This window comes from Hypomesus nipponensis, chromosome 5 (genome assembly GCF_054491055.1).
Source record: "Hypomesus nipponensis isolate SF chromosome 5, ASM5449105v1, whole genome shotgun sequence".
Lineage (NCBI taxonomy): Eukaryota > Metazoa > Chordata > Actinopteri > Osmeriformes > Osmeridae > Hypomesus > Hypomesus nipponensis.
Genome location: NC_140365.1, coordinates 3,139,609 through 3,167,377, shown reverse-complemented (window position 1 = coordinate 3,167,377; position 27,769 = coordinate 3,139,609). Strand labels below are relative to the sequence as shown.

The 27,769-nt window shown below is 46.3% G+C and overlaps 3 protein-coding genes across 7 annotated transcripts; all 3 read left to right on the top strand.

Annotated features, from left to right (window-relative positions):
• Positions 1–338: 338 nt before the first annotated feature.
• LOC146287805 (cornifelin homolog B-like) lies at positions 339–4,673 on the top strand. 5 transcript variants are annotated; one of them, XM_084698817.1, is made up of 6 exons: positions 411–504; positions 993–1,184; positions 2,323–2,384; positions 3,055–3,173; positions 3,446–3,600; positions 3,830–4,673. In XM_084698817.1, exons 2-6 carry the CDS (start codon positions 1,179–1,181, stop codon positions 3,950–3,952), a joined length of 465 nt encoding a protein of 154 aa, XP_084554943.1. In that variant the 5' UTR covers positions 411–504; positions 993–1,178; the 3' UTR covers positions 3,953–4,673. The 5 variants fall into 5 exon arrangements, with proteins under 5 accessions (XP_084554942.1, XP_084554943.1, XP_084554947.1 ...); XM_084698821.1 differs by having other exon boundaries at positions 2,323–2,387; XM_084698818.1 differs by having other exon boundaries at positions 2,323–2,514.
• Positions 4,674–6,388: 1,715 nt separating this feature from the next.
• Positions 6,389–8,081, top strand: ugt5g2 (UDP glucuronosyltransferase 5 family, polypeptide G2). The gene has a single exon (XM_084697967.1). The coding sequence runs from the start codon at positions 6,412–6,414 to the stop codon at positions 7,969–7,971; it is 1,560 nt and encodes a 519-aa protein (XP_084554093.1). The 5' UTR covers positions 6,389–6,411; the 3' UTR covers positions 7,972–8,081.
• Positions 8,082–23,489: 15,408 nt separating this feature from the next.
• On the top strand, positions 23,490–26,803 carry tlx3b (T cell leukemia homeobox 3b). The gene is made up of 3 exons (XM_084698416.1): positions 23,490–23,931; positions 25,657–25,894; positions 26,469–26,803. The coding sequence occupies exons 1-3, from the start codon at positions 23,490–23,492 to the stop codon at positions 26,680–26,682; spliced, it is 894 nt and encodes a 297-aa protein (XP_084554542.1). The 3' UTR covers positions 26,683–26,803.
• The last annotated feature ends 966 nt before the right edge of the window (positions 26,804–27,769 follow it).

The following is a 27,769-nucleotide window of genomic DNA, read 5'->3' as shown; positions in this document are numbered from 1 at the left end:
TGACCCCCACCAACCAGCAGGTCACCTGTTACCATCTCTCAAGACCACCAAGCACCCCACCCCACCCCTCGCTCACACCTCCCCTCTTCTCAGGATTACCCAGGAATCCCCCCGCCCCCCCCACCCAAACCTAGTTCAAGTCCTCCCTCTCTCTCAGACCTCTCCTGGTATGTCGTTGCCCCCCCCCCTCTCCCCCCCCCCCTCCCCTCCCCCCCATTACACCAGAGCAACTACAGTGGCTGCAGCGAAGATGCCAGGAAACTAAACTACAGGTCAAAGTGCATGCTGCTAATGTAAACGTCGGGCCAGCCCTCCGCCCTATAGGCAGTCCAGGACCGGTGGACCTCCTCCTGGGTCCGCTGGGGGGTCATCTCCTCCACCCTCGGTCCGCTGTGGACGCTGTGAGGTCAGGCTACGGGCGACAGGCTGAGGGAGATGGGGAGGAGAGGCCCATTGTTGTTTGTGTCGTCCAGGTCCTCATCATCGATGTCCACTGCAAACAAGGTAAGGTAATCGGGCTATTAATCAGAAGGATGCCGGTTCAATTACCCTGGCCTTGCAGAATGACGTTGTGTCCTTGGGTTAAGGCACCCTACTCGCCTCGGGGGAATGTCCCTGTACTTACTGTAAGTCGCTCTGGATAAGAGCGTCTGCTAAATGACTAAATGTAAACGTATCGCAAAGCTGTGAGCAAATGATTGGGTGAGGCAACCTGGTAGAGCTGTCTGAACTGAGAGCTGTGTGAGTGGGGCCAAGACATTGGATTCATATGCTGTATGTGTGTATCCATGGCCGCACAGCTCGTCTGAATTTTGAAAACATTCACTACGCCGTTAATGTTTTATATGCCTCGTCTTATAATGCACTCACTGTTGTGCACTCAATGTTATGCACTCACACAATGTTCCGATCTGAGTGCGGTGTCAGTTCAGTGTTGTTATTTACTGCCCTGGAGACTTCAACCAGGTTCTCCCTCCGTGTTTTCTCCACAGCTTAACATTATCTGCCGCACTCACCTCTCTGCGACCGTCCTATTTGCCCTAGCTTCGGGGCCCGATGTCCCAGTCTCCGCTGGGGGGAGTCAAAGCTCACCTCACCCCTGTTGAATCTCGTTCCCAAACCGGGACCCTCATTCGGCTCACGGGAGCTGATCCCCGTGCCGGGTTGGATCACTCCAAATGGAGGTAACAGTTCGGGCATTCCCGCCGCAACTCCGTACATTGCTAGCGGTCGGTGTGCGCTCTCTTGAGTTGGTTCTGATTTTTTTGATTTGGGTCTCTCTACCCCTGGATTTTTCGCGTCCGGGCGCTCCTTCTCCTCGTCCTTGCTTCCACAACAGTACAGCATGCAGAATATCTGTCGAGGGCAGAATATCTGGCGATGATATCTAAATCTGGTTGATATGGGGAAAGTATTGAAAGAACAAACAGAGATTACACTTAAGTAGACACTTGGCATAGACACCCATCTATAGATAGTGAAACGTGTTTACGGAGGGAGAGCATTAAGTTGCATTTAAACGTGCTGAGTCAAATAAAAAAGTAGAGTATTATGATGTTCACGTAATTTGTTGACAAATGTCAAGTCGTGCAAGTTTGTGAGGCAATGCGCAAACTAGCCTTCGGAATTATTAATGAGTGTATTTTAAATATAGGCCTTATGTTTTAGGTATGTTTTATTAATTTCAACCCTATAACCGTGTAAAGTATTGGCGTGGTTTCTAACCTGTAACTAGGCCTAATGGACGGCACGGAAGGTCCTCGTTGCTTCACGAATGCGATGTTTAGATTCTCAGACAGTTGGGTTCTGTATGCCCACTCCCCTTTGCAATACGCACTGTTCCGGTGTCTTAAAGGTGTAGTCCTACATTTTAAAGTCTGAGAAAACGGGATTCCCCATGTCGGCTTGGGATTCTAGGTTCTAAATGAAATGGATGCGGGGTGGGTACAGTTAACATTAATAACACGAGACTCCACAACTTACTTTTGCCCCCCATCTCTCTTTAGGGGGTCCTGACTCTTGTGGGAAGTGCGGGACCACCGCCCCGCCCAAGCCCCCTATTTTCCAGCAGTCATTGAATGACGATCTCCAATTTATTCATTAAGTGTTCATTAAATAATAGGCTAACTTGACTTTCTTATTCTGATGAAACTTCAATCATTAATCAAAGTCATAGGCCTACATTTAAAAAAGTCAAATCAACAGGTTCATAAATGAGCTGTTATGTTATCGGAAATGTTCATATTGTCATACATTTTTGTCTTCTTGGACTCATAAATGTGTTAATGTCATGTCATGTGGTAATGCCTCACCCTGTTCCAGGGCAGGCCTATGACTCCAGCTGACCGGCATTCTCTCGAAGATTTCTGGTTGGACCTGCTCCGGTGGTTGTCATCTACTTACGTCTTTATAGTTTCATAGTTATGTTATTTTAATCCTAGTCTATTGTGACAATCCTTCCTCCCCCATAACTGAGTATCGTCTCTCTCATCATTCACACCTATACAAGGACAGGTAAGAAATACCCTAATAGATAATCATATAGATCAAGGTGGATACTTAATAATCTTTTGACAGTTTTTAGTTTAACAGATTTATTTCAATTTGCTCATGTTTATCAGACAATGTTTTATAAAAGAGCTTGCACCTGCCACTGTTGATTAAACAACAGGCCAAATGCTTAATCACAAAAGAAGATGAAGAATATCACATATTCTAGGCTACGTTTGGAAGCTTTAGTCTACTGCAAGCTTTACTGGGTCACATAGGATACTATGTGCGTTTGTCAAATCAACAAATAGACCCATAATTTTGATTTTTTTTATTATAATAGGCCTAAAGGTTCATATGTATCCTTGCAGATGTTTGTTTAAACACCCTGTCATAAGCATACAGCTTAATTAAATGTATTTAAATTCACTTTATTAATCCTAATTCATACCCTTGTATCTTAATGTCATGAGTTGATGAATCTCTTGACGGGTAACCTGAAGACACTGTTGACCTAGACAGTTTGAGAGGATTTAACACTGATGTTGGTAAATGTTAATGTAGATTTGACGTCATCATGCCGTCTAAGATGGTCATCAGGCAGCCTGAGCCCGTCATGGAGTCGAAAGAATCTGATCAGTGGGGATCTAAAATCTGTGACTGCTGTGAGGATGTCCCAGATTGTAAGTACCAGCTGTCGTGTGTGTGTGTTTGCATATGTTTGTGTGTAAAATGAGTTGTGACTTTCTGTGTATGTTTTTGTCTCTGTGTGTGTTTATAAAATCAAATCAAATCAAATGTATTTGTATAGCCCTTTTTACACGCAAGCATGTCACAATGTCACAACATATCACAATGTGTGATACCTTGCCTATATGTGTGTGTGTGTGTGTGTGTTTGAAAAGCTTTTGATGTGTCTAACTGTGTTCATGTAATGACGTTCTCCAATGCCTAGGTTGTTTTGCATGCTGGTGTTGTCCCTGCTATGCCTGCAAACACAGTAAGGCATACGGACAGTGCCTTTGTCTCCCTCTCCTGGACATGTTTGGCTGCATTCCACCAGTCTCGATGGCAATGAGAGTTTCGATGCGTCATCGCTACGGCATCAAAGTATGGACAAAAAGCCTTCCGGTCGTCCTGTGATGGATGCATAGTAGAAATTCAGAAAGGACATTGTTGCTTAGCCAACACTGTTTGTGTTTCTAACCTATCAGTTATATGTCTGTGTTTATAACCCAGGTTAAGGTTTTGGGGGTTAAGGGTTTTGGTTAAATACAGGGGTTGGGGTCAAGGTTGGCGCTCATCTCTCCCTCTCTCACCTGACTGCCTGTGTTTGCAGGACACCATGTGTAATGACTGCCTGTACGCCACCTTCTGTAACTGCTGTTCCTGGTGCCAGATTTCCAAAGAGATGAGGAGGAGGAACATCCCTATTATCCTGGTCAGCGCTAAGAACACATGACGACCCCCAGCCTCATCACGTCCAGACCCCCAGCCTCATCACCTCCAGCACAGCCTGGATCAGATCCATGGTCCTTTGTCATCATCACTGGTTTATTAAAACAGGCACATCTCCAGAATGAATCAGACGAGCGGGCGTTTGGTTTCCACATGGGGGGTTTTGTATTAGCTCTCCTATAGTAAGCCGACCTTGTATTGAACCCATTTTATTTGTCTGTGTTGATGTCTGTCTGGCTATAGTTTGGCATTTGTGTTGTTTTGGACAGAGAGAGGGAGAAAGTAGTGCTCTCGACAGAATGTATCTCACACATAACACTCCTGACCTCATGTGTCCTAGCCATAGCTACTAGCAAGGTATGGATATTCGATGTATTTATTTTCTCTCTCTCTCTCTCTCTCTCTCTCTCTCTCTCTCTCTCTCTCTCTCTCTCTCTCTCTCTCTCTCTCTCTCTCTCTCTCTCTCTCTCTCTCTCACTCACTCTCACTCATTCTCTCTCTCACACGCCCTTTTGGGAAGTGTTAAACCGCTGATTTTAATATATTTCTATGTCACCCTTTCACTTGCACACATTCATGCCATTGAAAGTGACACATATTTAAGCCCTATTGTCCCTTGTTCCTTTTGTGTGTGTGTGTCTCTCTCTCTCTCACTGTCACATTTCACTCTGCACTTCTTGGTCAATTATTTAAACAAGAAATAAAGCGTTGCTCTTCAGAACAAACGTTTGTCTTTGACAGTGTGAACGCTTTGACAGACACATGACTTTGCATGAACCAATGTGATCTATGGTCAGGGTTATAGTCCTAGACTTCCGTGACCTTTAACGTTGGTCTGGCCCTACATTTACATTTAACAAACGCTCTTATCCAGAGCGATTTACAGTAAGTACAGGGACATTCCCCCGAGGCAAGTAGGATGAAGTGCCTTGCCTAAGGACACAATGTCATTTTGACATGGCCGGGAATCAAACTGGCAACCTTCAGATTACTAGCCAGACTCCCTAACCGCTCAGCCACCTGACTCCCACAGCTGGCCCTGCTCCCAGACCTCCCCCGATCGCTAGTTTAGGCAGAGATTCTTTTTTAACTTTCTTTCTTTTTTTTTTTTTGACCTTTCGAAAATATTTTTTCAACCTGACGACAGCCATCAAAATATGTGACTTCTTGTGCTAAGACATAGACCCACCACTATATGTTACTATTGTCCGACATTCGTCGGCACTTGGGATTCAAACACTCCACCTTCCACATCTCAAGCACTACCACTATCAGTTACCCCAACTGAAAGCTAGCTGGGTACTTGCCAGGATTTACCAAACAGAAATTTTAGGGGGGGTGCATTTCTGGGCAGGGCTATGTTGGGCCTTGCCAAAAATTGCACCCCCTGCCAACTTTGACGAGGAAAGTGCGAGATCCCTGCAATCTACTGTGGTTACTCATAGTAGTCCCCTCAATATACGATAAGAATCATTTGATGCTAGTATATACAGAACAGAAGTTAAGGTGGCCCAGAAAGGGAACTCAGATGTAAACAAGCCTGTAGAGATAACGCTTTATGCAGCTCCTTACAGGCTAGGTGGTTTGTCTGGAATCCTCATTACTTGAGTGTTTCTCGTGATAAACCTGCTATTGAGTAAATATTGAATTTCAAACACTTCCTCTTATCTAGGAAAACTGGTATGTTTCTACAATAGAGGGTGCTTGAAGATTTTCTTCTCATTAGTTTGGAGAAAGGGCTTACAGTTTCCTGATCTCGGGTTTCACAAGCTAAGCAGCTCTTTCTCAAGAGGGGATTTAACTGTTGGTTCGAATGGGAAATAGAACTGTGTTCACTATTCAAACCAATAATTTGATCTGGGAGCACACTGCGCTGACGAGAAGACATTCTACATAAAATCGTGTTTTAAGGTAAATTATTCTGCCAAAAACAGGTGTTTGACAACGTTTGCAACATATTTATAATGCTTCCTGAAGCACCAGCAATTCTTCTTTACAAAATGTTGTTTAATTTTAACTTCTGATAAGTTTGTCCGTTCTAAAATAGATTAAGTGTGTTGTCAACTCATGCATACTGCTGATGATGGTGAATGTTTTATTGCACCTCTATTTACTTACTCTCGCTTAATTTACATTTGAGATGAATTGAAATTTGCTGAAGATTCCAAGACATAAAAATAAATAAATGTTTAATGATATTTTACAGACAACTCTTGGAATTTTCCACCCTTTTACAATTCTGTTACATTCTCTCTTACATTCTGTCTCTTACATTCTGTTCTTTTAATCAGTCCCTGCATTTGTGTCCTGTAGGTGACTGAAATGCCTGATCATGTGACGAAAACGCTGTTTAGTCCCGCCCTGTTCTGGCCCCTCCTCCAGCTCCTCCTCTTTGCCTCGTCTCCTGGTTGTCATGGCGCCAACATTCTGGTGTTCCCCGTGGATGGCAGTCACTGGGTCAACATGGAAATACTGGTCAAGGAACTGCACAGCCGAGGGCACAACATGACGGTCATACGGGTCTCCGAGAGCTGGTTTGTGAGAGAGCGTTCTCCTCACTACCATCCGGTCACCATTCACATGGGAGATCAGGGGATCGGAATGGAGCTGTTCGATAATTCCGCCCGCCGCATTCTGGATGCTCGAAGGCAGGGTGCTGTGGTCGGCAGCCTGGTGCAGGTCAGAGAGCTGCTGACCATCCTGTCTGCGGCCCACAGTGCCACTTCCAACATGCTCTCCATGATGCTGGAGAACCAGGATCTCATGGCTCAGCTGAAGGACACAGGGTTTGACCTCATGCTCACAGACCCAGCCGTGCCTGCCGGGGTCATCCTAGCGCACTACCTCCACCTCCCACTAGTCTACAACGTGCGGTGGATGAGCTTTGGCGAGGGCCACTTCTCCATCGCCCCGTCTCCCGTCTCCTACGTTCCTGTGCCAGGATCGGGGCTGACCGACCAGATGGATGTTCTCCAGAGGACCAGGAACCTGCTGCACTACACTCTCAACTTCCTGCTGGAACGTTTGCTGGTGTTCCCTTCATATAGCTCCATCCTGGAGAAGCACTTCCCCCCCGGCGCTGACCTGCTGACCATGCAGTACTCTGCCGACGTGTGGCTGATGAGGATGGACTTCATCTTTGAGTTCCCTCGCCCCACTATGCCCAACGTGGTCTACATTGGGGGCTTCCAGTGTCGCCCTGCAAAAGCGCTTCCCAAAGAGCTGGAGGACTTTGTGCAGAGTTCTGGGGAGCATGGGGTGGTGATTATGACCCTGGGCAGCCTCATCTCTGCCCTGCCCAGGGAGGTGACTGAAGCTGTGGCCGCTGCCTTTGCCCGGCTCCCCCACAAGGTGGTGTGGAAGTTCACAGGAGACCGGAGACCCTCCAGTCTGGGGAACAACACCCTTTTGCTGGACTGGCTTCCCCAGAACGACCTCCTGGGGCACCCCAAGACCCGGGCTTTCGTGGCCCACGGAGGCACCAACGGCCTGTACGAAGCCATCTATCACGGGGTCCCCGTCCTCGGCCTCCCCCTGCTGTTCGACCAGCCGGATAACCTGGTGCGTCTTCAGGCCAGGGGAGCGGGCCGAGTCCTGGAGCCCGCCACGCTCACCGAGGAGGCATTCCTGGAGGCTCTGAGGGACGTCCTGAGCAACCCCTCGTACCGCCGCAGCATGCAGGGGCTCTCCCGCCTCCACAGGGACCAGCCGCAACCCCCGCTGCAGCGGGCTGTCTTCTGGGTGGAGTACGTGATCCGCAACCGGGGAGCCGGACACCTTCGTACGGAGGCCTACAGCATGGCTTGGGCCTGCTACTACAGCCTGGACGTGCTGGGTCTGCTGCTGGCTCTGCCTCTGGTCTCCCTGGGGGTTCTAATCTCTCTGCTGAGACTTAGACGGAGCAGGGGGTCAAAGGTCACGACGGCTCCCAATGAGGTGAAGAAGAAAACGGTCAACGCGCTCAAGACGGAAACGAAGGGAGGAGGAAAAGCATGTCAAGTTGACAACAAAAAAATGAGATGAAATTGACCGATGACCAACTTTCAGAGCAAACTGGGTGTACTGTTGGTACCCCTTCTTTTGTTTTCAGTTTTGTCTCTCCTTTGGTCAGTGTAAATTTCCCTCCCTCTGTATGGAGGAAACAAATAAAATGTATTAACCAATCACAGCATTATTTTCATCTGTCTTCCCACAGCGCCATGCAGTTAGACACGAAAGCGCGAAAGGACATTCATGAAAAACAAGAGCACCTTGTGGGTGCCTTTACAAACCAACAGAGGGAGACAAATGAGAATGAATGAGCCCTTCTCTTCGCAGGTGTTCCCATCTGTACCGCGTGTTTTCTGAGCAGTCGCCAGACGTTGGAGACGTGGAGAGAGGGCAGAGCAGAGCCAGGCCATGCTGGTGTAGGAGTCTGGGGCTCCGAGAATGAGCTGAAAGAGCTGTAATTGGTCATTAGGCAGCAAGAGTAGTCTCTAATGCAGGATTCTAATGACTGCTCTTATCGCTCGATCAGCTGTCTCTCTATCACCACCCCAAACCCCCTTCTGGCTGGCGGTGATGGGAATAGCAATTAAGACACAAGCTCTCGCAAATAGCTGTTTTCATTAGCTTTGTCTTAGGAGAGGGAGGACTAGTGTGGGAAGGGACTGCTCAGGAGCTAACTGTTCGAACAATATGAGAGAGACAGAGCTACGAAAGAGAGAGAGCAATAAAGGAGACAGAGGGAGAGAGAGAGAGAGAGAGACAGAGAGAGAGAGAGAGAGAGAGAGAGAGAGAGAGAGAGAGAGAGAGAGAGAGAGAGAGATGGATGTTTTTAATAAACGTTCAAGATAGCAAGGTCATTAGCATGTGCTCAAACCAAGAGGAATTCCTGCAGGTCACAGAAACCTATTACAGTATCCTACTCATTGCTAATAGAACTATCCTATTTGTATTAACCACAAACATATTTAAACTAATAATCAATTTGAGAGGGAGACCTTAAATGCCTCTACCTTGGGCCTGGACACTTCCTTTGTTGTTCATGCATCTGTCACTATGGTTTCACAAACACACACTCACATACACCACTGTACACACACACACAGTGTGTGTACACAAGCCAATCTAAACATCTTTACTTCATCTTTTGTTCCTTTTAGTAACTTGCAGTCTGTACAGTCTCCATCTCTTCTTTCCTCTCTCCATCTCTCTGCACATCTCTCTCTCTCTATTTATCCCTTCCCAGTCCCCCCCCCCCCCCACTTTATCTCCATCGGTCTGTTTCTTCCTCTCGCTTCCCCTCGCAACGTTATCTCCCTCAAACGGATTTCCAGCTTGTTTCTCACACCATGTCCTGCCAGCCAAATTGCTTCTGAGTCACTTACTGTCCCCAAATAAATAATCTTTTCTTTCATTTTGCTGCTTCTCGTCAGGCTAGCTGGTGGTCTCTGCCTCTTCGTCTTCAGCAGAGAAGGGCCTGTGTCCTGGCCCACTGCAGGGGGGAGAGGGCCAAGGTGTTTTCTGTGTGTGAGTTGCACATTGACATGACCGTAAAACAACTTTGTAGGTTTCAGCCGGCCGCCATGTGTGTTTAAGTGTGGCTTGTTGACCGCCCGCGTCCCTGACGTTCCTGAGCTGCTCATCAACGACTGGTCGTCACATGCCTGTCTCAGAGCCCTCCTCTGTCTTCCTCTAGTCTCTGGCTGGTGGGCTTTGTCTCTCTCTCTCTCTCTCTCTTTCTCCCTCTGTCTGTCTGTCTCTCTCTCCCTGTCTGTCTCTCTCTCCCTGTCTCTCTCTGTCTGTCTCTCTCTCTCTGTCTCTCTCTCTCCTCCATTTCTCTCTGTTATCAATCCTTCTTTTCTCTCGTTCTCCTTCTGCTCTTCACCCCCCTCTTTGTCATCATGTGTCCCGGGGTTATGATTGTTATGATTTATAAGACCCTCCAGTCTCTCGCTCTCTTCCTCCCTCCCTCCTCTCTTTCATTCTCTCCGTCTTTCTCTAATCGTTCATACTTGCATCCCCTCAGGCCAGATCTCAGAAGTAATAATGAAAATGATTTAACCCCTGTACATCCAACACCTCTGACCCACAACCCTCTCTCTCTCTCTCTCTCTCTTTCTCTCTCTTTCTTTTTTCTTCCATTCTCTCTTTCTTTCTCTTTCCCTCTCTTTGTCTTTTTTGTTCTCTGTCTTTGTCTCTTCATATATCTTTCTCTCTTCCTCTTTGTCTTGTTCACAGAAACACATGAACCCTTTTTTACTTCCTCTTTTGTCCTCTGCTCTCTACCACTCCTACAGCTAATTACAACCTGGCCGTTGTTATCCGTGGCGCAGCCCTCCACTACTGCACTTTCCCTCCATTTTTAGGAACGTGACAGCGTGTCCTCATGTCTTCGCTGTCTATCAGCGTGCATCCCAAAACGACGCCCAAGATCGCCACAGAAACAAAAATTATCCTAATCAGGAACCTGTTAATTACACTTCCTGACTAATGAGCTTAATTAGAAGAACATCATTTTGCTTTTGAATTCAGAACATTCCTCGTTGATTTAGACAATGATCTGTTTAGTAAACAATATGACTTAATTGCGTGCATTTGCATAAACAAATGAGCTAATTAATTACGATTAAGCTCATACTGATGAGTGGTGGTACAATTAGACTCTGCCTATCCCCTGAGAGGGTCTCCACATAGCCCAATGTGTGTGGAGACACTGAGTGTATGCGTGTATACATCTGTGTGTCTGTATGCGTGTGTGTGCCCATGTTTCTTCCTGTGTTAGTGTGTGTCTGTCTGTGCTTGTGTACCAGTGTGTGTAGGTATGTGTGTGTGTGACGGTGTGTGTGTGTGTGTGTGTGTGCCAGAGAGAACGAGAAAGAGGGAGTGAAGCACATCCGGAAAAGTAGACACCGGAAGCATAAACCACATCCCTCCTTCATCTTCTTTCTGCCCTCCACCTTCTCCCTCTCTCTTTCATTCTGGAGGGGTTTGCGACTGAGAGACCTCTCCCCTCCTCTTCTGTGTTGGAATTTAATATGCAACTTTTTATTGGAAAACAATCGCGCGTGACTGTGTGAATCCTGACCGCAATATATCTGTTAGCGGCCCTAATCCAATCAGGACAGCCAGGGCTATTTATCACAGCAAATCCAGGGCATTTCAGCCTTCTTTTTATTATTTTAATATATTTCTGAGCTATTAAATCACCAAAATGATGAATTAGAGCTGTCCAGCCCCCTTTCACCAGCCTGACAGGAAATGATGCACTACCCAATTTGAGTGGTCATTTGGACTTTTAAAAACAAAAAATGAGCCCGGAAAAAGGCCAATATTATTCAATTCTTACTTTTTTTCAATTTGTAAACCGTTGCTCCACCGGCTCAACTGTGTGTTTCTTAATAGCGCTGTTTAAGTGGGCTTTATTGCCATGTTAGTGAGGGCAGCACCAAAACTATCTTCAATATTCAGCCAATTACCGAACACACACACACACGCTCACACTAACACTAACACACACAAACATGTGCACAAATACCCACAAACAGCTTTTTTCTCCCTCTCTTTCCCTCACTCGCTCTCTCTGTATCTCCCTCTCTCTCTCTATCCCTCTCTCTTTGGTTGTTTCCTTCTCTCCTGGTCTTCTCTGTCCGTCTGTCCGTGGCTCCAGACCAGCGGGGGGCGGCGGAGGGCCCGTGTCTGGGCGAGCAGGGCCCGTGTCTGGGCGAGCAGGGCCGGTGGAGCCCTCCCTGGTCAGGCCTGCTCAGGGACAGCTGTCTCACCCCTCCGCCCCCGGGGGGAGCTCACACCAATCAGCCCGGCCCAGCCAGAATCAATTATCACCGGGAGGGGGGTGGAGAGAGGGAGGGAGGGGGGAGAGAGAGAGAGGGGGGAGAGAGGGAGAGAGGGGGGAGAGAGGGGGAGAGAGGGGGAGAGAGGGAGGGGGGTGGAGAGAGGGAGAGAGAGAGGGGGGTGGAGAGAGGGGGGAAAGAGGGGGGAGGAGGGGAGAGGATGGGGGAGAGGATGTGGGAGAGAGGGGGAGAGGAGGGGGGAGAGAGGGGGAGGAGGGGAGAGGATGGGGGAGAGAGGGGGAGGATGGGGCAGAGATGGGGCAGAGATGGGGTGTAAGGTCCCACAGAGGATGACTGTCCCCACACATGGCCCTCGCTATACGCTGGGAGTTCATCACCCTCAAGCCTACACACACACACACACACACACATACTACAAATACACACTTAAATTAACACACACACTTAAACATACACACACACAGTACTCTTGCACAGAAATATCGCGCACACGGTCTCACTTTGAACACCTTTTCGTCCTCTCCTCCCCCTCCCAGGTACAGTGTACTACATCTGACCCTCTGACCCTCCACCTGCATCACCACAAAAGCTGTACCTGTCCTGCTACTCTCTGTCTCTCATTGGTCAGTTCCCTGGTTCCCGCCCTGCCAATCACACGTCTTCCTCAGTCACAGCCCAGGAGCCAGCAAGGCCCTGATGCTGATTAGAGGAGCTGATGCCCAGAGGGAGGAGGAGAGAGAGGAGGAGAGAGAGGGGTAGAGAGGGGGAGAGAGAGGGGGAGAGAGAGGAGGAGAGAGAGGAGGAGAGAGAGGAGGAGAGAGGGGGAGAGAGAGGAGGAGAGAGGGGGAGAGAGAGGAGGAGAAAGAGGGGGAGAGAGGAGGAGAGATAGAGGGGGAGAGAGAGAGGGGAGAGAGGACGAGAAAGAGCAGGAGAGAGAGGGAGAGAGGAGGAGAGATAGAGGGGGAGAGAGAGGAGGAGAGAGGGGGGGAGAGAGAGGGGTAGAGACAGCAGAAGAGAGAAAAAGAGAAGAAAAAGAGAGACTGACAGAGCTCGAGACAGAGGCTTTGGGGCCCTTCAGTCTTTATTGCCACTGAAAGTACAATTGAAACCAGTTACAGATGTGTGTTAATAAATTTTAAATAGTCTTTCAGAGCATGGCTAGAGGGCTCCGAGTCACTCATTTTATTGCTTGCTCTCACCCTCTTCACCCTCTTTCTCTCTGTCCATCTCTCTGTCTGGCTTCCTGCACCCTCCTCGCCCCTGCTCCCTTTATCTCTCACCTCTCTACCGGTCAGCCGGCCGGGCAGCAGAACAGGATGAATAATTCAGTTTGCGAGGGAGCACGAGAAGGGATGTTCTCTCCATATTTGCTCCTTTGTGTCTCTTCACTAATCCGACTTCAGGGCCCTGTGCTGTCATTTACCTCGCCTTGCACAGAGATCTCCTGTAACCACCCCTGAAACCAGAGCAACACATGCAGAACAACGACTCCGTGAAGTTCCACAGGTCTTGCAGTTTGTCTGTTTGTCTGTCTCTCCCTGTCTCTCTCTCCCACTTTCTCTCTCTTAAACACTCTCAGTCACTCTGTCTCTCTCTCTCTCTCCCTTTCTGTCTCTCTATCTCTCTCTACCTCCCATTCTGGCTCTCTCTGTCTTACACACTCTCAGTCACTCAGTCTTTCTTTCTTCTCTCTCTCTCTCTCTCTCTCTCTCTCTCTCTCTCTCTCTCTCTCTCTCTCTCTCTCTCTCTTTCTCTCTCTCGCTAAGTTGCTATTGATCCATCAGCCCATTACAGGCCAATAATCTCTCAGAGCTTTGATGATCAGAGATTTACTGGACCATTAACAAACACGCTAATTGACACTCTGAGATGCACCAGCTGACAGAAAAACAGAGACAGCGCTCCGTTAACGCGACACGGCACAACCAGGACATGAAGGGGTCTGTGGCTGCAGTACTGTCTCTCTCCACCAGGGGTCTGGCTGTCTGACAGCGCTTGGCCAAATGCTCTTCCATTGGAGAAAAGACTGATTTGGGAAAGAAAATAAGAGTTTTTTGCGTCAAGCAGAGCACACTGACGATGTTTAATCGCCCTTTAAATGGAATTCTTCTACATCGGGAGAGCAGGACATCGTGTTGGAGGGGGAGAGGCCAAAGGACAGACCTCGTTCACTCCCCCCTTGCGTTAATTGTGTTTCCTCACAGCAGAATTGAGTTCCAGGGAAAGAGAGAAAGGCCCAAGGCTTTTCATAATTGTATTGACAGGAAAATGAATATGATGAATGGCGTTCATTCAGCGCGTCTTGGATTTATTGTCTTTTCCTTCGGGCGCTAATCGCTGGGAGAAGCGCACGAGAAGGAGACGAAAGAGAGAGGGAGTGAGAGGGAGAGAGAGGGGAGAGAGAGGGAGTGAGAGAGCTAGGAGATGAGAGCGAGAGAGGGAGGGGGTGAGAGGGAGAGAGGGAGGGGATGAGAGGGAGAGAGAGAGGGAGAGAGAGGGAGAGAGAGAGGGAGAGAGAGAGGATGAGAGGGAGAGAGAGAGGATATGAGAGAGAGGGGATGAGAGGGAGAGAGAGAGGGGATGAGAGGGAGAGAGAGAGAGAGAGAGGATGAGAGGGAGAGAGATAGGGAGAGAGACAGGGGATAAGAGGGAGACAGGGGATGAGAGAGAGGGGATGAGAGAGGGGATGAGAGGGAGAGAGAGAGGGAGAGAGAGAGGGGATAAGAGGGAGAGAGGGGATGAGCGGAAGAGACCCTCCACAAGCCCTCTTAGACACACACACAGACTTGTACACCCACACACATTCACAAGTCTTTGATCTCACTAACTGGTCGCGTTGTCCCTAGCTGTCACCACGGTGGCCGGAAAAACCAGTCCAGACAGAGAAGTCACACCATAGATACCACACACACCAGAGAGGGAACCATGCTACCGCCATGGGTGGGTGAGGTCATGCGTTTTAGCCTGTGCTGTTGTGGCGCTCTTCCTCCCTCTTGCGATGGACAAAGTGTTCAGATAGACAGACCCACTCAGCCACTGGTACATCCTCTTCTGGCGTTCCGTTTTTATTCAAAGACAAAAACATTTGTTTAACAATCCCCTCCCTTGTTTGTCTTTTTGTCAAATTAGGATACGGCATGAAACACTCATCTTCTATGCCATTTCCTTTACCTTTCTGCATTCCTCCCACTCCTCCCACTCCTCCCTCCCTCCCTCCTCTCCCTGCCTTCCTCCTCTCCCTGCTTCCATCTCTTTTTGGTAGTGAAGCGATTCACTCCAGATGAATCCAGAACTCATAAAATGTGAGCTTGAGATCCATCCATCATATCTTGGGGAGAGGGATGGGAGGAGAATCAGACAGCGCTGAAATAAATGTGTGTGTGTTTGTCTGTGTGTGTGAGTGAGTGTGTGTGAATCCAGTTGTGTGTATTCCACAGAGTGAGAGATGGGGCGAGAAGGACAAGATGATGGCAGCATTCTATTTGTCATCCCCTTGTCTGCATATACTGTACAGGATGAATATACATGAAGAGTAAGTAAACAGTAAACCGTTTTAACACAGTAAGCCCTTCCTAAGTAAATACACACACAAGTATCGACAAAATTCCGCACCAGGATATGCTTGGTCTTTCAGGCTACCAGCCATTTCCAAAGGGCATTTCAAGTAATGATTTTAAAATGAGAGAAATCTAAGAAAAAGGAAAAAAGGAAAAGAAGAGCGAGAGAAGAGATGAGGGAGGAAGATAGATGAGGCCCATCACACACCAACAGAGCTCCCAAAAAAAAGAATAAAGAGCACATTTATGAGTAGGAAGAAACAGAGAAGGATGGGAGAAAGAGAGAGGGAGAGAGACAGGGAGAGAGACAGGGAGAGAGACAGGGAGAGAGACAGGGAGAGAGAGAGAGAGAGAGAGAGAGAGAGAGAGAGAGAGAGAGAGAGAGAGAGAGAGAGAGAGAGAGAGAGAGAGAGAGAGAGAGAGAGAGAGAGAGAGAGAGAGAGAGAGAGAGAGAGAGAGACAGAGAGAGAGAGAGAGAGACAGAGAGAGAGAGAGAGAGAGAGAGAGAGAGAGAGAGAGAGAGAGAGAGAGAAACAGAGAGAGAGAGACAGAGAGAGAGAGAGAGAGAGAGAGAGAGAGAGAGAGAGAGAGAGAGAGAGAGAGAGAGAGAGAGAGAGAAACAGAGAGAGAGAAACAGAGAGAGAGAAACAGAGAGAGAGAAACAGAGAGAGAGAGAGAGAAACAGAGACAGAGAGAGAAACAGAGAGAGAGAAACAGAGAGAGAGAAACAGAGAGAGAGAGAGAGAAACAGACAGAGAGAGACAGAGAGAGAGAGAGAGAGAGAGAGAGAGAGAGAGAGAAACAGAGAGAGAGAAACAGAGAGAGAGAGAGAGAGAGAGAGAGAGAGAGAGAGAGAGAGAGAGAGAGAGAGAGAGAGAGAGAGAGAAACAGAGAGATGGATGGATGAGGGAGGTGAGGGGGATGCTGCCCCAGGCCAGCCAGAGAGGGGCTGGGCTCAGGGCTGCAGCCCCCTGCAGCCCCCAGGCAGGGCAGGTGGGGCCAGCGGGGGTGGCTGGTGGCTCAACAGCTTGCTCCACCCTGAGGGTCCACCAGGCCGGGAGAAAGCAGGGGGCTGGAGTAGTGCTGCTGCCAAGGAGAGGGAGACCGCTGCTGGTGGCAGCTGGTCTGCCCCCCCGCCCCCCGCAGGCAGGCAGCAGGAAGGGTGAGAAGGTCAAAAGGCAGTCGTTAGGAGGACAAAGGGAGGCACAGCGACAGGGAGGATAATCGCCTTTTATTGAGTACCGTCGACAAGGCTCACAGTGCTGCCGACACTGACACCCCACACACACACACACACACACACTCACCAACTGTGGGAGGGTGACACACACACAGACAGCGCTCGACTGGAGGAAGGCATGCATACACACACACAGACACGTACACACACAGACACACCGCTCGACAGCGGGAAGGTGAGCATGCACACACACATGCAAGCACACACATACATATCGCTGGACTGGGGGAAATCCAGCATACTCACAAGCACACACACGCACACACACACATTCAAAATCAAATAATGAGACAAAATAACATAAATAACTGGCTCCATATTTGTCGCGATAACCCCACCTCCGATAACCCCATCTCCTTTTGATTTTAACCTCTGCCCCCCCCCCCCCCCCCCCCACCACCCACCCCCCCATCATCCTGCCCCCCGGCCGTCCTCCCCCCTTCCTGGCCCCTCCATTCTTCATCCTTGTTCTTCATTAGTGGGCTAAGCAGGGCACGCAGTCAACCATCAGGGGAATGGTTCTGCTCTCCGCAACACTCAGCATCAAAACCCTGGTTCATCTTCCCTCACATCAGCCCTCTTCATCTGGGTCTTAACCTCTAACAGTCTCTTCTGCTTCTTTCTATTGCCTTCGATTGTGTTCTGTTCTTTTATATTTCTTATAGTCTCTCCGTCAGCCTAAGTAGGAGGGGCCTTCACGTTTAAGTATAAAAACAAAGTACTGGGGACCATGAGGGCTAACCAACCTGCCATGTTTACCCTGAGTGTAGACATATAATACACTCTAACCAGAGTGTCGCTGGCTCTGGAGTGTGACATGTTAAGAGCCTCCTCACCCCCTCCTCCTTCCCTCCTCACCCCCTCCTCCCTCCCTCCTCACCCCCTTCTCACCTCCCCTCTCCCCCTCCACCCTCCTCTCGGCCCTGTGTTTAGTGATACTAAACACACAAGCACCCATGAGGGAGAGAGGAGTGCTTCCGATTGCAGCTCGTCTCCGCAGAGCGCGGCGTGTTAAACTGGGCTCAATGGAGCGCGACTCTGCTGAGGGGAGGAGGGGGGGGGGGGTGTAGGGGGGCGGATTGGGGTTCAGCCTGGTAATGCGATCCAGACACACACTCAGCCCTGTGAACATGATTGCCCTGTTACTGTCTGTCTGCTCGTCTGTCTTCCTCCCCCGGCCGTCCAGCCCTGAGACTGACACAACACAGGGAGGGAGGGAGGGAGGGAGGGAGGGAGGGAGGGAGGGAGGGAGGGAGGGAGGGAGGGAGGGAGGGAGGGAGGGAGGGAGGGAGGGAGGGAGGGAGGGAGGGAGGGAGGGAGGGAGGGAGGGAGGGAGGGAGGGAGGGAGGGAGGGAGGGAGGGAGGGAGGGAGGGAGGGAGGGAGAAGCTGTGGGGAGATTGTGACTGAGTGTAAGCAAACCTGAGAGAGAAGGGAGAGGTAGAGGGAAAGGGTGAATGGGGAAAAGGAGGGTGACGGAGAAAGAGAGGGAATAGATAAGAGAGAGAGAGAGAGAGAGAGAGAGAGAGAGAGAGAGACAGACAGACAGACAGACAGACAGACAGACAGACAGACAGACAGACAGAGTGAGAAAGAGAGAGAAAGATGGACATAGAGACAGAGATAGATAGATGGAGAAAGATGGAGATAGAAAGAGAGACATAAATACAGAGAGAGACAGAGACAGAGAGAGGGACACAGAGAGAGAGGGGGCAGCTCTCCAGGGGGTGGCGGGGTAGGCAGGGTATCCATTCCATCCCTGAGGCAGATCCTCTTTCTGCTCTTTGTTCTTTAAATACTCCCAATGAGCAGGTTACTGTGAGGCCCTCTCCATTGTCTTAAACAGCTGTCAGTCGCTCTTCCATCTTCCAGTACCCCACCACAGTGTTTATCTCTCTCTCCTTTCTATATGCTGGTCCGTAATCAAGAGCAGCAGGCATTAATGCAACCCCAGACAGTCCGACTAGACCTGCAGAGGTCTGCTTCCTCTTATGGACCCTTCCTCCTGCTCCTCTTCCTACTCCTCCTCCCTCCTTTTCATCATCTTCTGTCTCATTTTCTTCCTCCTCATCCTCTTCCTCCTCCTCCTCCTACCCCTTTACATCCTCCTCCCCCTACTCCTCTTCCTCTACATCCTCCTCCTCCTCCTCCTCTTCTTCCTCCTCCTCCTTTTCTTCCTATGCCTCTCCCCCTGGGACAGTAAGAGAACTTAGAGGACTACATAGACCATTTAGCCTCTGCAAAGCCCACTTACCAGCTTAAGTCCATTGAACTATCACTGTCACTGTAATTGAATTATTCTTTCAACTTCCAAGTTGGTACTCAGAAATGTTCTTTTTCTTAACCGTGGTAAAAAAAGAAACAAAAACAAAAAACACTCTTAGTGTATCTTGTGCTCCGTGGTCTTTGATAAAGCTTCATTATTTTTAACAAATCAATTCTCACAATGCTGAGATTGATTTAATGAAACTGCGTTGACATTCACGTCACTATGAGATTAATGTTATTTTGTAAAATAATAATAATACAATATTGTCAATGTTGCACTGATTCAATCAAACTCATCCGTTTCAATCCAATGGTTCAATTTAGCATTAGTTAGATTTTAAGGCATCATCTAATTAGTTTGCATAATACATTTTAGAGCACAGTGGGGTGATTATCTGATGATTCTAAAGAGCCTCTGATCTGTCAAATCTCAACGGTATATTAACAGATATTAGTTATATTAACAGATATTAGTTATATTAACAGATATTAGTTATATTAACAGATAGTAGTTATATTAACAGATATTAGTTATATTAACAGATAGTAGTTATATTAACAGATAGTAGTTATATTAACAGATATTAGTTATATTAACAGATATTAGTTATGACTCTCATCACATGAAACTCACAACGGAATGACCCAGGTGTCTTAGCAATTTTTTTAGAAAATTGCAAACTAAGATTTAGATTGTTAAGGGACATTTTTTGTTCTGTGCTCTTACTCATACAAACATCAGCCTGACCTGACATCTTTCTCAAACACTAGGGGGCTGGTATTAACTTATCAGAGATATCATAACGACTTATTACACAGCATTGACTTAATCAGTCCACTCTGGACATAATAAACCATTAAAGTATCCGAAAGCTTGATTTTGCGTTTGAACTACGATGAAACACAGCTTGAATAGACCGTACTTTGATCATCGCGGAGCTGAACTGCCAGTGGGATGATGTTTGTTTTGTTTTAATTTGTGTAAGTGTGTGTCTGAGTGCATGTTGTTGCTTGTCCATTAATAAGTAATGGAAGCTTCCTTTTAAGAGCAGATGCTGAGCCCTACGTCTCCCTCCCTCTCTCCTTCCCTCTCTGTCCCTCTCACTCTCTCCCCCTCTCTCTCTCTCTCTCTCTCTCTCTCCTCTCCTTCTCTCTGTACCCTCTCTCCTCTCCTTTCTCTACCCTCTCTCTCTCCTCCTCTACCCTCTCTCTCGTTCTCTCAGCGTCTGTCTCTGTGTATGTGAGTGTGGCTTCCGTTTTGTGTGTTTCTGCATGTGTGTGTGTCCGTGTATGTGTGCGAGTGTGTAAGTGTTTGAGTGTGTTTGCATATGTCTGAGCATACATGTGTGTGCACGTGTGTGTGTGTGTGTGTGTGTATGTGTGTGTGTGTGTGTGTGTTTTGCTAATGTCAGTGCAGCCGCGAGTACTCTGAGTGAATCCATTGGTCTACGTGTGGGTAATGGAAAGTTTGCAACAGCAGCACATACTTGAAGACTGATGCTCGAGGTCCGAACTGCATTGTGATTGATGACCTCGGGATATCCAGTAAGTTGGTGTATATCCAAGCTAAATCTCTCTCTGTCTCTCTCTCTCCCCCCCTCTCTCTCTCTCTTTCCGTCTCTTTCACAACGGACGAGGCCCACTTTACAACAGGTTTTGCAGCCTAGCCTTTACTTGGAGGACAGTTCACCAAAATTAACAAAAAGAGTGAAATCACACTCCACCTTAAAAAAAAAGCAAATAAAAGAATATGGGCGTTCAAATTTTCGAGTAATTACTGCAATCTGCATATGAAGGATCGCGTGCTGGTCTGCCGCGGGCGCTGTTTTTATTGCGTGTGTCTGCCTTTATCAATTTCGACGAGCATGGGAAATGGGAAACTGTGGCAGCCTCGCAGCTAAACGCAGCAGACAATATGCAAAAAGACGACGCTACTTTTGAATAATAAATGATGTGCTTTTATAGCCACTCTAAAACGCCCGTGATGGTACAATATGAAAAGGCTATGATAAGTAATAGTGCATTTAAAAAGGATCTTGTATGTTTTTATTACTACGTTTAAAAAAGAAAAGAATAGGGCAGACGGTGGGTGGAAATGGGATGAAGGGAGGGAGGGGTAAGAGTGAGAGAGATATCAGTATGATTGCAATAAAAGAAATGGTGGAGAAAAGCGAGGAAATTCCCTCCTAGCGAAATAACCTGCTTAATGAAAGTTTACCGTCTCTCGCTCTTTTCCTGCGCCTCTCTTGTCTCCTCTTATGAAATATTAACTACATTTTTATATACAGCTCTAAAGCTTAATGCTCTTTTATAGCTTGTCTTTGTTTTGCCTTGTCGTTTTCTACCGTATTATTTTCCAAGCTTTAATGGAGCTCCTTTTAATTTGGTTTACATTGTGCGTCATATGCGCCCGTCTAGCTGGGAACATTGACAAATAGTCAATTTAACTTCGAGATTTGAGATCCACTACAGATTTCGGCGACTGTGACATGTTTTCTTAGCCTTGTCTCCAAAGAGCTGTAATAAAAAGCACAGGAGTGTAACCTAGTACATTGTCATATTAATGGTGATGATGACGAAGAAGATATTGATGATGAAGAAGATGATGATTACGACTGAGCTCTGCGTTCCAAGGAAGCCGCGTGGAGCCTGTGTCCTTATGTGCATGCGCGCGCGCGCTCGTGTCTATAATATCAATAAAATTAGAACTCTGACAGGGGTTGCCCAACACACCACTCAGACTGCTTGAAAAGCCAATAGAGGTTGAAAGGGAGGGGGGTGATGACGCAATGGTCATTTCAGCGGGACGAGCATGAGTCTCCCAAAGGAGAGGGTCTTCCTAGCATCAGCACTCACTAATGGTCTATTAAAATATCAACTACTTCAAAGTAAACTGATTTTTCCTCCGCTTGCTGCAGTCCCCTGAAGCTAATCAAACGCGGCGGCCAGGCTCGAGGTGGGTAATCGCTTTTACACAGCAGATTACAAGGAACCACTTAGATCCAATGTCAGAAGATCGGGTGTCCTCGAGATTTACATTCAATTGGCGCATGGAAACTATTTCCTGGTATAAAAGTCTAATGGTGTGCCTCTGACTGAATACAGGCACTAAATTAAAGCATTACCACTAGCTTGTCCATGTTAACTCGAAGAAATATTTTTACCTTTGAGACAAAACAAAACATTTGCTTTCCAAACGAGAATCTACAAATATATATACATATATATATATATATATATATATATATATATATATATATATATATATATATATAAACAAAACCCCCAAAAACAACATTAAATATATAACATATTAGACCCTATTAAAATATATATAGTTGCCTAAATAAAATAATAAATATGATTATGTTATTTAGGCAACTAAAAAAACTATCGGTATAAGGCAAGGGTTAGACCCAAGACTTAATGGGATCCCAAATTGTGCACCTGATCTGGTCATATCGAGGCCTATGGTGACGAGTAACGAAGTTTTATTCTTTGGATTGTTTATAAGATGAACATGTTTGATAAATAAACTAGCCTAATACTTAACTGGGCGATAAACTGTGAAAAAATGAAAAACAGCATGTATACAAAAAATCATATAGGCTAAAACATCTGTATTATTACTGGATTAGGCTATATTGTTGTAGAATGATGAAAATATCAGGTGTCCTCACAAAATATAACTCACACTATACACAATATGCACAACATACAATACAAATATTTTGAAGATATATGATAGGTTAATGAAAATATGCGTAACATTGTTGACAATAAGAAAGAATAATGTCAAGTTAATACCACGGTCTGAAAGAGAGAAAACATACAAACCCGAATAAAAACGTTGCAGCAGAAGGTAAATAAATAGCCTATGTTTATTTTTTGTGTAACCTGTAGGCTAAGAAAAAAAATGAAAAAGTGTTTTTAGCCCTTTGTTAGCATAGTTTTACTGACAGGGCACTTAGATAGCCTATACGACTCTTCCCTCCATAAACATTTAACCTAGGCTATAAGCCGATGTATAGAAATGAAACTGCAAAAAACGGACAAAACTTCATTCTGAAGTTGTTCAAGGTCAAATAACCTAGGAGAAGCTATAGGCTTAAAATGTTAAAATGTTGACTAAATTATTTGAATTAGTAGGCCTATGCCTTTTACGAAATATCAGGACAATTGGAAAGCGCATGGGGTTCACCATCAACAATTATTTAACAAATAGATATATCAATTTATCCGTTGCAAAGTGTGCTTTCAAAGAAATGATGTCACCTGGAATGATCCCTCCGCTCACATTCAATTAAAAAAATTAAAGTTAAAACGTCAGCCAATAGGGTGGCAGAAAAGCTGCCTTAACCAATAAGCGGTAGAGAGAAGATAAGCTATTGCGGGCGGGGTGTGTGATGAACAGAATTGTCCCAAGTAACGATTGCCCTGTATCAGCAAAGTCAATGTGCCACACTTGCGCATTACGCAGATGGAAGGAATGATCAGAACCGCGACGCAAGGGAGAAGATTCAGAATCTGACAAAACTTCAAACATTCTTAACGCAGCCTTAAGATGTCTAGAAATTATTCCACACATAAATAACTGCCGCTAGTCTTCTGCGATCTACAATCGCGTCGTCGGTGTGAGCCTTGAGGACCGTGCACAAGCGCCTGGTTAAAGTGTTTGGTAAAGAATGGACCGGACGCCCAGCACAAGCCCCACCGGCACCAGTCAGCCCACACAACCTGCCCAACACGAACCTATAAGTTTCGGTATTGACCAGATCCTCGGCAGTACTGACCAAGACGGTCCACATCACACTAATAGGAGCGGTTCGGATCCAGGAAATTCCACAAGTGGAGGGAGTTATCATCTCGGTAGTCCAACCGGAGCCAGCGCGGCTCCTTTCACCTCGCTGTCCGGTCCGTTCCATGGCACCGCATCATCATACGAGGAATCGAATGCGTACGGATTGAACTTGACCCTCACACCCGGAGGAGTGATACGCGTCCCGGCACACAGGCCGCTAGCTGCCGCCATTCCTCCTCCCATCACCAGCGCGGTTCCCGGCCTCAGCAGCCTAAGCTTCCCATGGATGGAGAGCAGCCAGAGATTTGCCAAGGAAAGATTTGCAGGTGAATATCCGTTAATACTGGACCACCTCAAAATTAACTTGGTTAACATTGGTTTAATTTAAAATGTTAGTTTTTTGTTCATTCAGGACCTTGTTGCCTATACATTCCAGATTAGAAAAAAGAGTTAGGACTGCTGTAATAAGCTATTGCCGCTTTTGAGTTGCAGTTAATGGTTCCGTTACGGTTATTATTGTGTTGTTAATTCAATGACTAAACTCTTAAAACGATATTTAGAAGAAAAGGGTTCAACTTTGATTGAACAATTTTTAGTTTTCATTCGGCCTAAAAGAGTGATATCTGAATCATATGAAAACAAATCTTTTTGTTGTTCCAAATTATTATTTGAACTTATTTTGGGATTTTCGTGTTAAACTGATTTTAAAACATGATGACATTTTCCTGAGACCCATATCATCAAATTTACGCCATACAATGTAAATAACATTTTTAAAGGGGACATTTACAATATTACCTGGAGCAGTGTAATATATTGGCTTTTATTTCAAGTTACAAAGTACCAATCAAATAGGCCTTATAACCAGATGTTTCGAAATCGAACTATAGGGATATACACTTTTACAGCATATACAACATAGGAATAAACATAGCATAGTTCATATAGCTACATGAAGAATTAAAGGAACTTTAATTCCGTTGGAAATAGGCTATAGTATTTTTACAATGACCCAAATAATAGTTGGAATGCTCTTAGTGTGGACATTTTGTTCATTTTAAGAGTATTAGCAAACATAAACATATGGATGTTCAATTTATCTCAAGTTACAATTCTGCACAATTGTTGAAAGTAGCCCAATGCTCATCGTGTCAAACCCCCATCTAATACTCCACTTAAATACATGTATTTTCTTCTAACGTCGCCAGTCTCGACAGACCGTAAAAACGCTCACATAACAATAATTAGTAATATTATTATTCGTATAATAATAATTATTATTAGACATAATAGTCATAGTGGTACACTTTTGGTATTTCTTTCTCGTTTTCTTATTTGTATTACAGATTTTCTTTTAGTCGTATTATGTGACTATTGTTTTATTGTGATTAAAATGTATATGTCAAGCCTAGAAGAAAACTCTTGGCCAGGAAAGAAAAATATGAATCATCATCAGATGAAAAGTGAAAGCATCGTTTTGCAGCATTTTGCCGTTACTCCAAATGAATTATGGGGCTTGCATTTATTTGGTCTTCTGGCGAGCAAGATGAAGATGTAAAGGACATTAATATTTCAGCATTGTAATATATGATTGCCTGATGGCGTTTTTCAAGTCGTTTGTGACAGCAGTGAATCATCCTTTCTCACAAATAAATGAAAGTTGAATCCCTCATCTGTATTTTTACCAGTCAAAATGGTTTAAATGGAGCGGAATGTGTGCAGGGAAAGAAATGTTGTTTGGAGAGAAGTGACTGTTTGATAGCTATCATAGTGCTGCTATTGAAGATACAACATTGCCTTGACCCTGAAGGTCAGGTAATAAAAGGTTCCTGACATATAAATCTTCTGAATGGTAAACCTGTGTGTGACCTGTTTGTCTCTATTCTTTCCTCTTTTATAATCACACACACTTTCATTCTCTATTTCTCCTTATCTCTCTCTCTCTTTTTCTCTACCTTTTCTGTTGCACCCTCTCACCCTCTCACTCATCTTCCTGTCTGTTTCTCTTTCTCTCACACACACCTCTACCACACACACAAACCCAACCTCAGCAGCCCTTACACCGTTCACCGTAGCAAGGCGTATAGGTCACCCCTACCAGAACCGCACGCCCCCGAAAAGGAAGAAGCCTCGGACGTCCTTCTCGAGGGTCCAGATCTGTGAGCTGGAGAAACGCTTCCATCGGCAAAAATATCTGGCCAGTGCGGAGCGAGCCGCGCTCGCCAAAACCCTCAAGATGACAGATGCCCAGGTGAAGACGTGGTTCCAGAACCGCAGAACGAAATGGAGGTGAGAGAGGGAGGGCGGTGAGGTACATTCCTTACAGATGAGGACACAACTGTGTAAGAAAATTAAGTTTTTTTATGTCTGAAACACTCAACCACGTGAATTTAACAGACAGGACCGGCCTGTAATGTATAGGTGACTTGTGTCCTGAGCCAAATACTTTTCAGTGCAAACCTACAAAATATCTCTACAAGTTATTTCATGGTCTATTGTAGGCTTTCATCTCACAGAAGGACCACCATGATGCTGTGGATGGGTACTGCCTGATTTGTTGTGTTTGACTAGACTAATTGTGGGTGATTCAACCATTCAAATCCTTGGCAAACCTCATCTTAAAACAGTCTTAAATAACTAGATACATGTTAATGATCTATCTAATACACATCTTTTATATCTGTAGCCAAACCAGTCAATCGTCTACCTTAAAATGAGACGCTTGCCCTCTCCTAACCTTCACCAATTCACCTGGCCCTTCAGTAGTGAATCTAGACTTAGATTTGACACTTTAACAGTTTAACAGACTTATATCAGTTCTGTGGACACCTGCCCATCCTCACATCTTGTCCTTTGTTACCAGGCGACAGACAGCCGAGGAGAGGGAGGCGGAGCGTCAGCAAGCCAATCGGCTGATGATCCAGCTTCAGCACGACGCCTTCCAGAAATCTCTGAGCGACTCGGTTCCGTCTGACCCGCTGTGCATCCACAACTCCTCCCTGTTCGCCCTCCAGAACCTGCAGCCGTGGGCCTCTGAGGAGGGGGGCAAGCTGGGTGGGGTCACGGCCCTCGTGTGACAGGGCGGGGGGGGAGGTGGCGACCAGGACCCGCCGACCCCGCTCCGAGACCGGACGATGGAAAGATGGACGCTAGCTTTGAAGAGCTGCGAATATCAAGACCGATTTATCCAAATTCATTATAAATAATTATGTCTGACGGAGTTTGAGTATGAAAAACCTACGGAAGTCCCCCCACACCCCCCCCCCCCCCAGACTTGAAGGAGGGGGGCTGGGAATGACCCTGGGATCTGGCACCCCGTCTAGGGGGGGTGGCATGGGAGGCCTGTGGGGGGAGTGTGTGATGGCCGTCCCTGAAGAAGACCCATTACCCTTCCAAACAACATGTGGACTGACTGACGCGGGACAGATTGCAGACATCATCCCTGCCTTCGTCCATCTGCTCCCAGACCACCACCCGCACTCCGGCCGTGTGGTCTTTAACTGACCCTTGTCTGCTTGAGGGGGTAAAAAAAAACAACATGAGGATAAAACAGAGCCTTTGGAAATATGACATCTTCTTTTGCATGGAATCAAAGTTGCCATTCTCAAAACTATTGTGATTAATCAAATGGTTCCTATCAGGAATTCTCAATTTAAAAAAAATATATATAATTTTCATTGGGGTCAAGACAGATGATGGCTATTAGTCACTTTTTTCCCTCTTTAACTAAAGATGATATGATAACTTTTTAATATAATTAAACTATCTGTAAGAAAGGAAGATCAATGTGCACCATACTACGGTATATTTTATAGTGGCATGATGGATCAGAATGGATGTTTGACTTGAAGTGTCATCAGTAAACCACCCGGTGTGTCCCACCTCGAGAAACATGATGCTCATTGTACTGTTGCCAGAGTGTAGACAATATCTAGGCAAGGGCACACACAATTATGCTCCTTCACACACACACAAATATACACACACGCATGTACACACAAACATAGGCTGCACGTTTACACACACCTCTCATCTCGCATGCAAAACTGCAATGGAATGATTGCGGTTTTGTTCATAATTGTTTAACAATCAATTGTTTTTTTTTAATTATCATTCCTCAGCGTGAACATAAGGTTTACGGGCTACTGATAAATAAAAAGACCA